At 35.5% G+C, this 18,657-nt stretch overlaps 1 protein-coding gene across 1 annotated transcript in view; it reads left to right on the top strand.

Annotated features, from left to right (window-relative positions):
* TUBGCP3 (tubulin gamma complex component 3) overlaps nt 1-18,657 on the top strand; it is a 93,571-nt gene that overhangs the window by 36,427 nt on the left and 38,487 nt on the right. The window contains exons 11-13 of the mRNA XM_053916331.1: nt 1,951-2,117; nt 17,845-17,955; nt 18,282-18,390. Of these exons, the coding sequence (XP_053772306.1) occupies nt 1,951-2,117; nt 17,845-17,955; nt 18,282-18,390 (387 nt within the window). The remainder of the gene's footprint in view (nt 1-1,950; nt 2,118-17,844; nt 17,956-18,281; nt 18,391-18,657) is intronic.

The raw sequence follows: 18,657 nt of genomic DNA on the forward strand, positions 1-18,657 counted from the left end.
TGCTGCTATGAACATTGGGGTGCACAGGTTCTTTTGGATTGGTGTTTCAGGGTTCTTAGGGTATAATCCCAGCAGCAGAATTGCTGGGTCAAAGGGCAGTTCCATTTTTAGTTTTCTGAGGAAATTCCATACTGTTTTCCACAGTGGCCTCGCCAGTCTGTATTCCCACCAACAGTGCACTAGGGTTCCCTTTTCTCCGCATCCTCTCCAACATTTGTTTGTGGATTTGTTTATGTTGGCTACTCTGACTGGTGTGAGATGGTACCTCATTGTGGTTTTAATTTGCATCTCTCTGATGGCTAGTGATGCTGAGCATCTTTTCATATGTCTCTGTGTCCTCTGTATGTCTTCCTTGGAGAAGTGTCTGTTCAAGTCCTTTGCCCATTTTTTCATTGGGTTGTTTGTCTTCCTGGAGTACAGTTGTGTGACTTCTTTATATATTTTGGAGATCAGGTCCTTGTCTGAGGTATCATTAGCAAATATGTTTTCCCATACTGTTGGTTCTCTTTGTAATTTGGTGCTGTTTTCTTTAGCCATGCAGAAGCTTTTTAATTTGATGAGGTCCCATTTGTTTATTCTTTCCTTTATGTCCCTTGCTTCAGGGGACATGCCTGTGAGGATGTTGCTGCATGGAATGTCTGAGATTTTCCTGCCAATGTTTTCCTCTAGGACTTTTATGGTATTACGACTTATATTTAAGTCTTTTATCCATCTTGAGTTTATTTTTGTGTATGGCGTAAGTTGGTGATCGAGTTTCATTTTTTTGCACGTAGCTGTCCAGATCTCCCAACACCATCTGTTGAAGAGGCTGTTTTTGCTCCATTTTATGCTCCTGCCTCCTTTGTCAAATATTAATTGACTGTAGAGACTTAGGTTTATTTCTGGGCTCTCTGTTCTGTTCCATTGGTCTATGTGCCTGTTTTTATGCCAGTACCAGGCTGTTTTGATTACAGTGGCCTTGTAATACAGTTTGATATCAGGTATTGTGATCCCTCCTCCTTTGTTCTTCTTTCTCAAAATTGCTGCAGCTATTCGGGGTCGTTTATTGTTCCACATAAATTTCTGAAATGTTTGTTGTATATCTGTGAAATATGTCATGGGTACTCTAATAGGGAGTGCATTGAATCTATAAATCGCTTTGGGTAGTATGGCCATTTTGATGATGTTAATTCTTCCAATCCTTGAGCATGATACATGCTTCCATTTGTTTGTATCTTCCTTAATTTCTTTCTTCAGTGTTGTGTAGTTTTCTGAGTACAGGTCTTTTACCTCCTTGGTTAGGTTGATTCCTAGGTACTTTATTTTTCTTGTTGCTATATCAAATGGGATTTTTTTCCTGATTTCTGTTTCTGCAGTTTCGGTGTTGGTATACAGGAATGCCTTTGATTTCTGAGTATTGACTTTGTATCCAGCTGTTTTGCCAAATTCATTTATTAGGTCGAGTAGTTTTTTGGTGGAGTCTATAGTATTTTCCATGTACACTATAATGTCATCTGCAAGTGTAGTGTTTTTCAAACTGTAAGTCACAACCAATCAATGAGTTATGAAATCAGGGAGTTGAGATGAGCATATTTATTTCAAAAGAAAGAAGGAAGGAAATAGAAAATATTAAAGTGTAAGTATTATAAAACTTTTATTTTTTACATATATTTATTTGTGTCCTTGATTGTAATATAAAGTGGGGATCTTAATGTGTTTCTCAGTTAAAAAAGAAATTCACGTTCTGGATCATACAACGAGTCAAGTGTTTACCACTAAAAAACTGGGTTCATGAAGGGATGAGTGACTCTGACACGTGTAAAACCCAGGGGGAGACTCTGCTTCTATGTCCAAAGTGGTATTAAGAAAACAAACACACTTTATCTTTATTACTTGGCCGTCTTGGTTAGTGTTAAATTCTGGTTTCTACTGTGAGTCTGAGTTTGTGTGTTTTTTATGTATCCCCCTCAGGAAGGAAAGGAGGGGAGCTGGCCTCAGCTGTCCACGCCTACACAAAAACGGGAGACCCGTACATGAAGTCCCTGGTGCAGCACATTCTCAGCTTAGTGTCGCATCCTGTCCTGAGCTTCCTGTACCGTTGGATATACGACGGGGAGCTTGAGGACACTTACCACGAAGTAAGGAATGCTACCTGAGTGTCCGGTTGGGGTTTAAGGAGCAGGGGCACTCAGTTACTCGTTTTTTCCCATGGCTTCTGTTCTCTTGTAACGTGATGCTGCCACACTGCGTTTGAATGCCGTGCATATTTCGTACAGTGCTTTGAAAGCCAGTTATCTCATTTATCAGCAGAGCTGTATTTGGTTAGTGATTGTTATCCCGCTAATAGTAGTGGGAAACTCAGCAAGGTCAAATCTCTTACCCAAATTGACTAGCGACAGCAAGTTGACAGCAATTTTACAGCAGAGCTACGACTAGGTCTCTTAAGTCTTAGTCCAGTTTTCCTTGCAGAACAGCATTGTATGTTCTGTTGCGCTGTGCATGACTACATGAAACTAAATTAACTATGGTGCTGACAATTTTAATGAAACAAGTTACTTGTGCATATATGTACCTATAGAAATACAGTTAGTTCTGCTATAATGCAGCATATGTGTTCCTAAAAAAATCACTCTGCTAATCCCAGAGTAAAAACCACAGCACTTCTTCTGACAAGAAGTGGAACGAGGGGGCATCACACTCAAAAACCTGATCAGAGATGTTAAAGTAAAAAAGGTATAGGAACTTAATAGAGGTTGTCGCACAGATTTAACACATATTAAATTAAGAAATGTGTAAATTCTAGAATAAATACGGCATTTATCTTGGACAAGCCCTGTTGTTGGCTTGTGGACATGGGCTGAAGGAGGCCTGTCTGAAGTGGAACAGAAAGGTGTGGCTGCTGACACAGGTGTTGGTGGATTAAGGTCACTGGCGGGTTTGAGATGTGTCTGTGTGTGCAATTTGTGGATTCCCATGTGGCTGGGTTGCCGTTTTCACCTAGTTTCTTGTGGATGAAATTGCTCTTAAGCAATCATGAAATTTGTGTTATGTTCAAATTGTTTGCTAATTACCAAGTCAATTATGCAGTAATAAGTTGTTTTAAAAACAAGCATGAGCCCTGGCTGGTGTGGCTCAGTGGATTGAGCACCAGCCTGCAAACCAAAGGGTCTCAGGTTCGATTCCCTGTCATGGCACATACCTGGGTTGTGGGCCAGGTCCCTGGTGCGGGGGGCATGAGAGGCAACCACACATTGAATTTTCTCTTCCTCTTTTTCCCTCTCTTCCCCCTGTGTAAAAATAAATAAATAAAATCTTAAAAAAAAATAACAATCATAATAGTAGAACCAAACCATATATAGTATTACTTTGTGGGTGCTTTTGAAATACATAAATGCATTCTATATATGTGTATGTATTGTGTAAGTCACTCAATACATCCTGTAGCTCCTTCCATGACAGTATTATAGTTGTACTTTATTACTGCATATTATTTCATTGCATGGGCATATATTTAGCAGCTCTCCTATTGATGGAAGTCATGTTCTTTGCAGTTGTAAACCTTATGAATGTTATTAAAATGAACATCCTTATATGTACCTCTCTGTGCATATTTATAAGTTTCTCTAAGGTCAGTACTGGGAGTTGGGATTACTCGGTGTGTGGAATGTATACTTTAAATTTTGATTGTGCCATTTGAGCTCTGGAGTGGCTCTACCAGTTCTCCTGACAAGCGTCATCTTTCTGTTACGGTTCTTCCTCCTCCACCCTCATCAGCATTTTACATTACTTAATTTTAATAAAAGTGTTTTTAACCTAATGTATGAGATGTGGCATCTCCAATGGTATTTATTTGCATTTCATTGGTTACTAGTGAGACGGACCAGCTTTTTACATTTATCAGTTATTTTTCTTTCTTCTACTGTTGCTATTCATATTCTTGGCCCAGTTTTCCTGTGGATTTGTCTGTCTTTTTAGAATTGAGTTATGGGGTGGTTTTCTACATTTGGATAACTTGTATCTGTAATGGCACTTTTTTCCTTTAATTATTTTTCTTTTAACTTTATTTTCACATTATTCAGACTTAGAATTATCAAAATAGCATAAAGAATCATAGTCTTGAACAAAACTCCTCAAGTATTAGTTTTACCACATATCCACCTGAGTTTTCTTCTGGACAGTTGTTTTTCTTTTCTGATTTTTTACATTTTGCTGGCTATTTGTCAGTATTATTTCAATAACCATAGCTTTATGGTTTCATATTTGATAGAAGCAGCTTGTTGTTCTCACAATTTTCCTTGCTATTTTTGCACATTTCTACTTAGATAAGAATTTAGAATCAGCTTTTGATTCTGCCAGTTTTTTTAAATATTTATAGGTATTACACATTGAATTGGTAGATTAGGAAGAAATATTTTTATGCTTTCTGGGTTTTTTTTTGCTAAATAAACTATTTAAAAAAACTGAATTGAAAGCTTTGAAAGGTAGTATATATATGTTTTCATTTTACTAATGGTGACCTTTAAGTTTTTCAGAACTTTATTTTTTTTTTGTTTAAATTTCTTTTTATAACAGAGAGAGAGGAAGGGAGAAAAAGAAATATTGACTTGTTCTACTTATTTATGCATTCATTGGTTGCCTCTTGTATGTGTACTTGCCAGGGATCGAACCTGCAACCTTGGTACATTGGGAAGATGCTCTAGCCAACTGGCCAGGGCAGAGCTTTCTTTAACCTATATTTTCTAAATGCTAAAGTCAGGAGTAAACCAGTTTTTAAAAATCGGCTCCTGAAGTTAATTAAGATAAAGAATTTGGTACCAACCCCAGGTTCTTTTCTGCCATGTAATTAATCTCTATAACTTTTATTATGTTATATTTCAAATTTTTATAGCCAATTTTTAAAAATTGCCTGCTTTTTTAAGATATTTGTTTTACTTTGCCTTTAGATTTGTGTCAGTTATTTAAATAAACTTTTGTGCTTAACTGGTATTCTTGCCACCAAGCTCAATTATAATTTCTGTTACTGAGATATGCATATGGGAAAGTACATAAATCTTAAAAGTAATACTTGATGCTTTACGACAAAATGAGCCACCATCCAGGTCAGGATAGCACCTTATCAGCATCCTCATTGTATGTCTGCCCAGCCCACACTCCTCTCACTGCCTTCTTCCTTCCTCCTAAAGGAAAACTTTCCTTGCTTCCAACGGTGTAGTTAGTTTTGTCTTATGTTAAATTTTACATAAGTGGAGTCTGATTTTATATATGCTAAAATACATTTTACGTGAAGCATCCCTTGTATTCATCGTAGTTAAGTATGAATCTTTAAGTTTAAATTTCTGGAAAGTGCCATACAGTTGTTTGTTTAATTAGAATTTTAAATCAGACTCAATTGTTCAAGATTAAATGGAGACTAATTCTTACACAATTCAGTTTTTGTCCATCACTTTTGTGGTAAGGAATCCTTTAGGTAATGCTTTCACTTTGATAGAATGAAACATCATTTTTGATTCATTTGAGTTTTGTTATTCTGTAATTACAGGATGAGGTGAACTTTGGAAGCCCTGTGTAATTGACTATTTACAATGATTATTAAATCTCCTGACCATTATCACATTAAGTAAAATGATCTGGGTTTTAGGAATTTGTCATTTACGAGCTGAAGAGTCTAAGTGATCTTATGGTTGAGAAAATGAAAAAAATAACTGTTCTCTTTATATTATAATTTGTATATGATGGGCCATGCTTACTGTGTAAATTTATGAGAAGTAGCTTCAGCAACTTACAAATCAGAAATAAAAAGCTCTGTGTATTTTTTAGTTTTGAGGCTTACCTGTGTATTACCCATTGAAATTGTACTTATAAAATTAAAGATAGTCTTTTAAGGCAGTTTTTAAAAATGAGAGTTATTAAAAGATGAAAAATTATACTTTTTATTCAATAAAAAATCTGTATTCTAACCCCTCATGTGATAATTAATATGTTAGTTGTAACATGAATTAGGGTGATATGAACTTTTTATATAGCTGCTGATCAGTTGACTTGAGGAACCAGGGCTTGGGTTGAGAATTGTTGTCTGGGTGGTGTGTGTGTGTGTGTGTATGTATGTATGTGTGTGTGTGTGTGTGTGTATAAAGTGCTACCAATTAAAGCCACAAACTGGCTAATTACCTTTTAAAGTTTAGTGCCTAATTTCTACTTTTGTCTTTTTTCTTGGGAATAATTTAATTTGTATTTTCTAGCAACCAGACTTTTTAAACTATTCCTTAATTAGATTACTAATTCATTATAAGCATCTGTGTTTTTAAAAGAGTTTCAAATGTACCAACAATTTTTTACTTATTGTCTGCCTTATGTGTTATTCAGGCTTATTTATTTATTTTGTTAATAGTAATTATGGGAACCAAGAGTTGATGGAAATTGTAGAGAGAACTGGGCACAAACTTCCAAAATTGATCTTGTTCTGGAGTTTTTCTTTATTATTTTGGAACATTGATTCACTGAGGTAAAACAAAAGCAAACTTTTTTTAGACTAGTATAACTTCAATTTGGTTTACTCTTTTGAAGAACTCTTGTTTTGTAGAATATATAGAGGCATACTTTCAGGTTTAATTTGTTTAAAGATAAAATGCTAAATAAGTATCTATGACTGTTGAATACAGTATTAGCATTTGTAGCTCAAATGTCAGTTAATAAACTTATCTCAGATCTTTGGAAAATTACTTATTTTTAAATGTTTTTATTTAACTATATACTGATGAAAAGGTGAAAGAATTGTACAAAACATTCCCAGGTACCCTTTCCTCAGATTACCTGAATGCTAACACTTTATTACAATAAATTTATCTTTTTTTAAAAGGTTCTGTATTTACTGGTATTTATACTTGGGGTCTGAGTTTAGATGGGGCCTAAATTCAAAATTTATAATTTTTTTTTTTTTTGCTAGTATACTCCAGATGTTCCTGTTTGTTTCAGTAGTTTTGCTTGTAGGATTTTTAAAAAATGCACTGTGATTGAGGGAGCTAAAATTAATCCTTCTTGACAGAATGTCTTTCATGTTTTTGCAATGGGCCTGCCGTGTTTAGTACTGCTATGCTAGTGGGCTTTACCACTTAACAGTGCCTTGTTATTAACTCATCTGCTTTATTTCTATGGGGTAGAGCTTAAGAGCTCAGGTTCTGGAATCACGTGACTTGGGTTTGACTTTCAGCTTCAGTTTCTAATGTGTCTGTATCTGGGGTGAGTAATTTAGCTTCCTTTAGCCTTGCCTTCCACTTCTTTCATATGTGCAGAATAGTAGTGCCTATTCCGTGGGATTTTGTGTACGTGTGAGGGTTGAGTCAGGCAGATAGTAAGCATTCAATATGTTATCTACTGTTAATATAAGAAAAACATTGGATAAGATTTGCATATTCAGTGGCCTTAAGATATCCGTGGCCTTTCTCTTATTTGCGTTGTTGTCTGACTTCTCCGTTTTCTGTTGAACCCTGAATTTATAAATACTCATTTAAGTCTCATTAATTTTAGGAAGGTTCTCTTTAATTTATTCTAAATCATAATTTACCATAAAAATTTGATAGTTTAGGCAACTGCATTCTTTGTTTGATACTTATGTAATTAAAATTTGGGTCCTGGCTGGTATAGCTCAGTGGATTGAGCGCAGGCTGTAGACAACAGGGTCACCAGTTCGATTCCCAGTCAGGGCACATGCCTGGGTTGTGGGCCAGGTCCCCAGTGGGAGCCATGTGAGAGGCAAACACACATTGATGTTTCTCTTCTTCTCTTTCTCCCCCATTGCCCCTCTCTCTAAAAATAAAAATAAATAAAATCTTTTTAAAAAAAGCTTTAAAAAAATAAAATAAAATTTGGGAATTTTTGTTTCTTCAGTTTTTGCATAGGTTCATTTTTCCTTAATCTGTATAATGAGTCATAACTTGGTCGTAAAATTGTATTTCTTCAAGTGTATGTATAATTATCTCTAAATAGCTCTACGTGAGCTTTATAACCACTCATTTAATAGTAGTTTATTAAATATTTGCATAAGGAATTGCTATTTTCTAGAATCAAAAGAAAGCACAAAATATGAATAAACAGATAAAAATTGTAAAAAAGCAATGTAATAGAATTTTGAAGTTGAAAAGTACAATAACTGAAATGAAAAAAGTTACTCATGGGGCTCAACAGTAAATTCAAACAGAAAGAAGAAAATAAGTGATTTGAAAATAGATCAATTAAGATTATCCAGTTGGAGGAACAGAAAAAAAAAAATGAAAAGAGCCAATGAGACCTGTGGTCCTCAAATTTGATGAAAAACATTTTATCTACATATTCAGGGAGTTCCACAAACTCAAAGTAGAATAAACTCAAAAAAATCCACAGTAAGGCACTTTACTGTCAAACTAGAAAGACAAAGACAAAAAGAAAATTTTGAAAGCCTCAAGCTGAGGAAAACTCATCACGTAGAAAGGATCTTTTATTATGTTAACAGCTGGTTTCTCATAAAAACTGTGGAAACCAGAAGGCAGTAGGATGGTACATTCAAGATGCTGAGAGAAAAAGGTTATCATTCAGGAATTTTATATTCTGCAAAAAAGTCTTTCAAAAATAGTGAAGGAGATATGAAGGTATTTCCGAATAAATAAAACCTGTGAGAATTCCTAGAAACAAAAACTCAAAACTGACTAATGAAGAAACAGAGAGCCTGAATAGACCTATAACAAATAAAGAGATTGAACCAAGAATCTAAAAAACTTTGCAATAAAGAAGAGCCCTGAATCAGATGGCTTCCCTAGTGAATTACACTATATATTTAAAGAAGTAACCTTAATCTTTCTCAAATTCTTCTAAAAAAAATAGAAGACGAAGGAACAATTCTTAACTCCTTTAATGAGGCTCGTGTCACTCTAATACCAAAACCAGACAAAGACAACACAAGAAAAGGAAACTATAGACCAATATCCCTTATGTGTATAGATGCAAAAATCCTCACAAAATACTGGAAAAGCTGGAATTTAGCTGTATTGTACACCATAACCAAGTGATTTATCTTGAGAATGTAAGAGTAGGTTAGCATAACCAAAATCAATCAGTATTAATAAAATAAAGGGAAAAAGCACATGATCAACTCAATTGTTGCAGAAAAAAGCCTGTGGTAAAATTCAGGACTCTTTCATGTTAAAAACATTCAAAGGAGGAATAACATGGAACTGTCACCTACTAAAGGGCGTCTATAAAACACAAGGATCATCATACTCATTGGTGAAAGAATGTATACTTTTTCTCTAAGATCAGGAACAAGACAGGGTGTCCATTTTTTCTACTTATCTTCAGCATTATATTGGACATTCTAGCCAGGGCAACTAGGTAAGGCAAACAATTAAAAGACGACGACATCCAGATTGGAAAGCAATTACAATTTATTCCTGTTCACAGATGACATGATCTTACATATAGAAAACTAAAGTATCCACAATATATATCTAAAACTAGTTTGCCAGATTAACTGGTATAAGGTCAGTACACAGAAATCAGTTGTATTTTTATATACTTTCAATAAACAGTAAAAATAAAATGAGGAAAACAATTTCACGTACAATGGTATTAAAGATGATGAACTACTTAGGAATAAATTTAACCAAGGAAGTGCAAGACTTGAACACTAAAACCTATGAAACAGTGTTGAAAGAAGACCTAAATAAACGGAAAACTTTTGTGACTTTAGAGTTAATGTAATCTCTATCAAAATAACCAGTGGCCTTTTTTGCAGACTTGGGAAAGATGATTCACAAACTGAGAGTCAAAATACTTTTGGAAAAAAAACAACTAAGTTGAAAGACACTTTCTGATTTCAAAACATTAAAACGTAAACTAATCAAAACAATATGGTACTGGCATAAGTATAGACCGGTAGATCAACAGAGTAGAATTAAGAGTCCAGAAATAAATTCATTCATTTTTGTTGAATTGTTTTTTAATAAATGTCCAAGACCACTCAATGGAGAAAGAATTGTCTTTTCAACAAATTATGCCAAGACAACTGGATATCTACATTAAAAGAATGAATTAGGACCTCAGTGTCATTCCATATATAAAAATTAACTCAAAGTAGATTGTTCCCTTAAAGCTATAAAGCTTTTAGAAATAAATGTAGGTATAAATCTTTGTGACTATGGATTAGGCAGTGGTATTTAGATATGTTGCCCAAAGCATGAGCAGCAGTAGAAAATAATGAATTTGATTTTATCATAATTAAAACCTTTTGTACATTAAAGTACAAGATAAGAAAGTAAAAAGACAACTCACAGAATGGGAGAAAATACTTGCAAATCACATAGATGGTAGGGTCTCATATCCAGAATATGCGAAGAACTATTATTACTTGACAAAAAAAGGTAACCAAATTTAAAAAATGGCAAAGTACTTGTAGATATTTTTCCAAAAAAGACATACAAATGGTCAATAAACACAGGAAAAAGTTGGGATCAGCATTAGTCCTTGGGGAAATCAAACCACAGATATCACACATCACACTCACTGTTACCATTTTACAAAAAGGTAAATACTGGTGATGATTTGGAAAAACTGGAACCCTCATACATTGCTGGTGGGAATATAGAATGGTGTAGCCTTTGAGGAAAACAGCTTGGCAGTTCCTCCAAAAGGTAAACATGGACCCAGCAGTTCTAGGTATATACCCAAGAGAAATGAAAACATACATTCATATAAAAACTTGTACATGAATATTCATAGCATCATTATTCATAACCATAATAGTCAAGCAGAAATAACACCAACGCTCATCAGCTGATGAGTGGGTAAGCAAAGTGTATATCCATACAGTGGACTGTCAGCCTCAGAAAGGAATGAAATTCTGCATGCTGCAACGTGGATAAATCCTGAGAACAAGTGAACTATATAAGACAGGTCATATACTGTATAATTGCATTTATATGAAATGTGCAGAATAGGCAAACTCATAGAGACAAATTAGCGTTGGCAAGGTTGGGGGGGCGGGGATAGAGGAGATCGCAGCCTAATGGGATGGAGTTTCTCTGTGGGTGATGAAAATGTTCTGGGAGGTAGGTAGTGGTGACGTTTGCCCAACCATATTGTGAATAATACTAAAAACTGCTGTATTACACACTTTAAAGTAGTTAGAATGTGTCTTTTACAGTATGTGACAGGACGCCAGCTACATCTGGCTCCTCAGATTAACCTTTCTGGTTCATTTGCTCAGTGTTCTGCCTTGTTCGTTGCTGGTTTAGAGAGTTCCATGCTATCCACCACATATTTACCGTACCCTAAGTAGAGCTCAGTGGGTCTGCATCTGCACATCCGTTTGGCTGCATGCACTTGGGAACCTCGTAGGGAGGTTTGGCGTGGACTGCGATGAGGATTTCCAAGTCTCCATGGTGTTTGTGATGTGCAGTGACGCAGGAGCTGGTATACCCACCCTCGATCCCCTGCAGTCCCAGCCAGACTGAGTGGGACATGTGTAGCGTGTGTGTCCTGAAGGTGGGGGGTGACAAAACAGAAGAGTGCAGAGTGCCTCGTTTTATCACACCAGCAATCGACTGTGTGATATTCTCTTGGGAGTTTTTCTGTGAGGAAAAAAGTGTTTAATAGTCAGTGAAGAATAGAAAACAGTGCATACTTGAGAAATTCTATAGTAAAGAACTTTATCTAGCGTTTCCAAACTTAATTGGTAATAGGTGTGTTTTTTATTAATATTCAATGAGAAAGATTAGTGGCTGTTTTAAGGTATGTGTAACAACTTAACTATGATGTGACAGTCACAGGACCTCTGGTTTGTTATTCAAAGGAAAAGCTGAATTTAAGATAGAGGGTAGTGCAAATAAAGCTGTGATTACCTTCCTTCCAAGTTCACAGACCACTCTGTATTCTGTGCTTCTGCACCCCAGGTCAAGAAAAGTGGGGAACTGGTCTTGATACCGGGGCATGGAGAGTTAACTGTACTCTTCTGTAGAGTTAACCCAAGTATGAAGGTGAACATCCACCTCTAGGTTTCCTGCCCTGGAGTTGGTGGAATGCCAGTCACATGTGGGGCTGCCCTTGTCTGTTTTTGTTGGGATTCTTGGACCCTCTTTGTGACCCACCTGCGCTCCTCAGTAACTTTCCTGCATTAGGCTCTCTATAATGGCTATTCAGAGCTCACACTTCAGTTCTAAAGTAGCTCTGTTGGCGTTCTCCGGGAAGCTCTTTCAAATGCCCAAGGTTACCTGTTTCCAGGAAAGGCTTTCTGTCTCCTGCTGCTGAGTGATACTCAGTGTCCTGCCTTAGCTGCCTCTGGGTTTGGTTGATTTGAAACCCAAGGATGAGTTTTTACTTGTTTTATCTGAACTAAAAACTTCCAGGTTGCCTCTGAGCTTTGCTATTTTTGGTGTGGCATTGTTAAAATCTGCCTCTGGGTGCACTGGTTGGCATTTTACTTTTAGCTATAAAAAAAGACATGATTCCCTAGCCCAATGGAATGGTGTCCAGCATTTATTTTTCTTGTATTTTGATAAAATACAAAGGCAGGCAAAAATAGAAGGCTATAAGAATTTACAGATATCCTGAATGATTAGTGTAGAAAGTACTTTCAACATTTGGGGGGAGATTTTTAATTATTTTTGACTCTTAAAGTTTGCCCTACAGAAGAAAACTAAAAAAAAAAAAATTTTTTTTTGTTAGACTTTTTAGTAGCTCATACAGATTCTCTCCCTGATAATCTGATTGAGGTAAACAAATATGCCAGTGTGTTCAAGGTAAGAACAAGGTAGCTCAATGCTAATTTATTTTACTTTATTTTATTTTTTGCCTTTTGGGTAAATTTGGCAGTGTTGTAAAGGATAGGGGCCCCAACTAGGAACAGGAAAAGACGGGACAAATTAAAAGTAAACTCTTGCTTTTAAATTTGAAAATGTTCAGACTTGCTTCAGATGTTTACTTAAATGGTCTAATAATCTCCATCCTTAAATTCGTAGGCAAGTGAGGTATAAATAACACGGATTGATTTTGTCTCTGGATTCATTCAGTTCTGTTACTAATTTACTTACATGCTTTTGCTGGTAATTATTGAAATTTAAAAGTTTCCCATCCAAATATTTTACTGTTTTGGTACTTTCGTGCCCCACCACTGAAGTAGTGTAATTCATCAGTTTACCTTGTCAATTCCCTTTTCACCCGTTCCTCTGGTTCAGAGCCTTTGTAGCTTCTCTAGGTGTGGATCTCTTGTTATTTGCCTGCGGGATTGACAGGTTGAAGTTGGGGTCTTTTGTGGTCTGTATTAATGGATCTGATTTTTAGAAAAGTTGCTTGCTAAGAAAATTACCCTCTTCATTTCTGTTTTTAGTAGGGAGGCCTTGGCATTTGTCCAACAGTTAATGAGAAATCGTGGTACAATTATGTTTTATTTTTTTCCCTCAGTTCTTCCCGTGATTGACATAATGCTGAAAATTAAAGAACCTTGAATAGAAAATGCATCAATAAAATAAAAGCATATTGCAGTTACATTCTGACCTTGATTTTTCCTCTATTACTATATATTTTTCACAGGATTAATTAAATTCTGAGATGCATCTATTCCTCTCACTGCTACTAGATGTTTCCTAGTAGAGTAATTGCATGCTACTTTGCCCTCAGATGAAGTGATGCTTTCATAACTTCTAAAGAAGAGAGAATTGTCTGAGCTTTTTATCTTTTAAATTAAAATTTTTTATTGTTCATACTGATAAAAATCATGCTGCACTCCAACTCTCAGGATAAATTAGTGTGTTGTCTGTAGAAGCGAGCTCTTCTAAGTGAATAACAGATAAATACAATTTATGTGCAATTAATCTAATCTGTTGAATGGCAAGCTACAGAGCAGTCATAGCGTGGTGATTGAGTAACCTTTTAGATTAGTACTCCTGGTGGGCTTATAGCATGTTTTCATTTCTATCAGGGGTAATTAAAGTATATGTTAAAGTGATGATAGTCTCATTATAGTAGCACCGTTTACCCTCAAAGCAGTCATTAATTATGTGTTTAAAATTAGAGAATATAAATTAAAAACTAAAAGTAAAGATCAATAATTACTTTAGTAACTTAAATTAGTACCTAATGATAAATTTGAACTGAAAATAGTGATCTCAATGTGATCATAAAAATGATGGCATTTATTTATTTATTTTAAAGGTTTTATGTATTTATTTTTAGAGAGGGGAAGGGAGGGAGATAGAGAAGCGTTGATGTATGAGAAACATGGATCGGTTGCCTCTTGCGTGCCCCCGGCTGGGGACCTGGCCCACTGCCCAGGCATGTGCCCTGAGTAGGAATTGAACTGGTGAACTTCTGGTTTGTGGGACAACACCCAACCCACTGAGGCACGTCAGTCAGGGCATTTATTTAAATACCTATTTATGAATGAGACTGTACATAATTGATACCTTTTAGCCCTAACTTACAAGGATCAAATATAAGATCTTGACATCATTAAAAATTCTCTTCCCTTAAATATTTACCCTTGGTATTAGATTTGTGTGAACAGAACGCACATCGTTTTTAGTTGGTTGCCCTGGGAAAATGATGTCACTAAATAAACTCTTACTGGCACCGTACATTTACTCATTGGCTTGAATCACTTGGTTCTTTTGAATAATAATTTTTTCTGATTTTAAAATATTTGTGCAATGAAAATTTTTGAGAATATAAACAGACTGGAAAATTAATTAGTGATCGCATCATAAACCGATAATTAACATATTTTTGTATGTCTCTTTTTTCTAATATATTCTCGTATATTCCTGTGTGTGTATCATACTATGCATTGTGTTTTGTCAACTTTTTTTGCATGAAGTAAATAATGAAACTAACTTCATGTCATTAAATATTATTTTATACCAACTCTTCTTAAAATATGATCTGTGAAACTCCTGAATATTACATAAAATTATGTATTTTGTGGATATATGCATTTTTCCTAGGAAGAAGATTTGTACTTTTCATCAGATTCTCAGAAGGGTTTGTGATAGTTAAGAATAAACTTTATTTTTAAATGACTACATGATAATATTTTATAATACATTATGTATTTCCTTGCTTTTAGATATTTAGGTAGTATAATGTTCTCCTACTAAAAGTGTTTTAACCTCATAATGAAAGGATAATATTTTATTTAGAATTTTATCTATATTCACAAATGAAACTGGCCTATAGTTTTTACTTTGGGTATTTTATCAGGTTTTGATAGTGTCATACTGGATTCATAAATTAAAGTATAGTATTTTGTACATTTTTTGGTGATTGAGAATACTCTAACATAAGAATGATAACTTACAAAAAAGTAGACCCTTAATTTGTTTTCCTTATACTTCAGTTTTAAAAGTCTGGGTTTTAAATGCCTCAGTGATAACATCGAAACATACTGCTCTTTTTAGAGCCCCTCTCCCTTCTCTCTTTGCTTGGGCTAATTTTGGTTATTTAAATTTTGTTAGAAAACCATTAATTTTGTATTGCTGTATAAATACTAATTATATATTTTAAATTCTTTAAATCCATTTTATATCTGTGAACGCACCTTCCTAGTCAGGGCTCTGTGTTGTTCACCTATTTGTGATTTGGAATTTATGTAAGTATCACCAAAAAGGTGCTTTAGGTATGTTGTGCCTTAAATGGATTTTGCAGTTTGCCTAGCGAATCACGCCACCATGCATGACGTAGTCCTGAGCTTCCAACCATCCAGCTTCCAATTGAAAATACTGTCAGGTACTGAGGTTGCAGTCCAAATGCCATTTCTCCCTAAAAGTTACTAGGGCTCCTTGGAGAATTGACTGATTTTAGGTCTGGAGGAGAAGTGAACTAGATGAGCCTAGAACACTTTGCAAACCAGAAGCAAGGAAGACAACTCAGATGAAGTCTGAAGGATGCAGGAGCCAGCTTGAAGATGCTCCCTTCAGGCCAGACTGGGAATCATGGAGCGCCAATAAGGATAGTAACTGATGAATTAACACACCAGATATACTTAAATCATGTTCATGATAAACAAATAGCTAATTGGTCACCATTGGAGGATGGTAAAGATATCAAATATCTCCTCTTGATCTCTTGATATAGTCAAATTTTCCCCCTTTAAATCTATTGATACAGTTATAATGGTAGTTTCTGATGAGGCATCTGTAGCTCAGAGGCAAGGATGGTGTATTAAGTAAAAGGAGCTGACCTGGCCATTAAAGAGAAAATCCTGCCCTGGCCGGTATGGCTCAGTTGGTTGGACGTTGTCCTCTAAACCAAAAGGTCTCCGGTTCAATTCTGGGTTGTGAGTTTGGTCCCCGGTTGGGGAGCCCCAAGGCAACTGATCTATGTTTCTCTCCCTCTTTCCCTCTCTTCCTTTCTCTTTCTCTCTCTTAAAAAAGAAACTCCTTTTTCCTCTTACCAGCAATTAGTTTAAAAAATAAAATAATAATAAAGAGAAAATTCTGTCTAGAAGGAAACAGACTTCCTATATCATACTATATCCAAGATAATGTCTAAAGGGAAGGAAGATCTAAATAAAAATAACACAATCAGAACACTAAAAGAAAATAAAGGACAATATTGTATAATCTAGGAATGGGAAGATCTTAGGACGATAGGAGACATTTACCTATAAAACAAAAATAGAACAAAACAGACATGGAACATACCATAAACAATGGCAAATTATTCTTGAAAAAATTAAATTTGTAATAATGATTCACATATAGTCACTATCCCTAAAATAACAGAGACTCTGTTGATGAGAAAAAGATGAACTAGGTCAAGGATAAGAAAGACAATTCACAGGAGAAGAAAAGCAAATGACAGCATTGTGAAAACACGCGCAGGCTCCTTTGTTGTCGGTACAATTGCAGTATAAGCAGTCATGGTTTTACCTGACTGATTGGCAAAGTCTAAAACAAGCAAGGATGCAGAATACTGAATATCCTGCTGTTAGGAATTTCAATCGATACAGCTATTTGGAAAGGAAATTCGGCATTGTCTATAAATTTAACATTACTTTGACTCAGCAGTTCTGCTATTAGAAATGAGTTTATGGAAATAAAAGCACAAGTCTGTTAGGAGATCTGAAAAATGAGAATGGCTTTGTTGGAATAGCAAAAAAAACTGGTAACAACAGCAATTTAGCTTTCTCCTTCCTTATTCCATGTTCTTTTTGATGTCAATGATCAGGCTGATTGGTAGGGAATGCAAAGGTGAGAAGCACAGTAGTCGGGAGGAGCTTCTGAGCTTGAGAGGTTCTGGGGAGAGCTAATAAGAGAAGGTCACTTCCATTTAGGAAACTGGTGCTGGCCATTGTCCTACATTATGGTCTGCCTGTAGCTGACAGGCTGAGCAGAGTACATTAGCTTAAGCACCTCTGTGTTCCAGACTTGGCTCTGCAGGAGAGCCTACAGAGGGCTGGCCCACTGGTCGAAGGAGACAGAGCTGAGTAGGTGGATGTAGCATAAATGGAAAAACTATGAAGCAGGTATGAATTGAATATTTAAACAGGTGTAGAAGTCAGTATGTTTTTACTTAGGTCTGAAGCAGATTCGGTGGCCCTCACACTTCGATCTTCAGTGTTACACAGCAGAGGCCATAATTGATATTCATAATGAAGATCGGCAGTTCAAGAAAGAGCTTAACATGTTTTTGTGATGCTGTGGTTTTAAAAGTCTGGGAAATATGTGATTATGTTTAGGGAGATATATCCAAATGCTTTTTAAAACAAGTTTTAGTATGTAAATGATCAGTTTCCCTGTATCTGGAGAACTTTGCTTTCCAGAATAACATTCTTTGATGTTGCTGTTAGATGCTATTTTACTATACATACCACTTTTTAATGTTGCGATGCCTCTTTGTTTTCAGTTTTTTGTAGCATCAGATCCAACCGTTAAAACAGATCGACTGTGGCATGACAAATATACTTTAAGGAAATCGATGATTCCTTCATTTATCACGATGGATCAATCTAGGAAGGTAGGGTTAGAAGAGATTTGGGGGACTTTGATGTTTTAATGCTGTATCTACTTGGATTATGTGACAAAATTAATCTTTGCTTAAATAAAAGGTTGTTGCATTTTAGGATTAGCATTCTTGAGGTGAAGTATATACTACTTAAGTATACCAACATATTAATATATGTGTTTATTAATAACATCTGCAGAGTTCACTCCATGCCATCCCATATGTTCTTGTTATTTAATTTTTAATCAATAGTTAATTTGTTTCTAATGAGTATTTGTTGCAGTTGGATGATTGACCATTTTATATAAAGGTGACTCTAGGATATTTTCCTTTTTTAGGTCCTTTTGATAGGAAAATCAATAAATTTCCTACACCAGGTTTGTCATGACCAGACGCCCACTACAAAGATGATAGCTGTGACCAAGTCTGCAGAATCACCCCAAGACGGTATGGTGGTGGAGGTGGTGGGTGTGATGGTAGTCGTGGCGGTGGTGGTGACGGTTGTGATGATGGTGGTCACGATGGTATATATTGCTTGAAGTATTATTTGTTCAACAGGACTGACACATTTTCTAAATTATTGAAAAATATCTTAATACACAGTGGATGATGTGTATTAAATGTCTATTACTGTAAAACTTTTGAATTCCCCTTTTTTTACAGAGTTAAATAATAAATGTTGGAATAGGTGTCACTGTTTTACTCTTATTTGTT

This window comes from Desmodus rotundus, chromosome 13 (assembly GCF_022682495.2).
Source record: "Desmodus rotundus isolate HL8 chromosome 13, HLdesRot8A.1, whole genome shotgun sequence".
Lineage (NCBI taxonomy): Eukaryota > Metazoa > Chordata > Mammalia > Chiroptera > Phyllostomidae > Desmodus > Desmodus rotundus.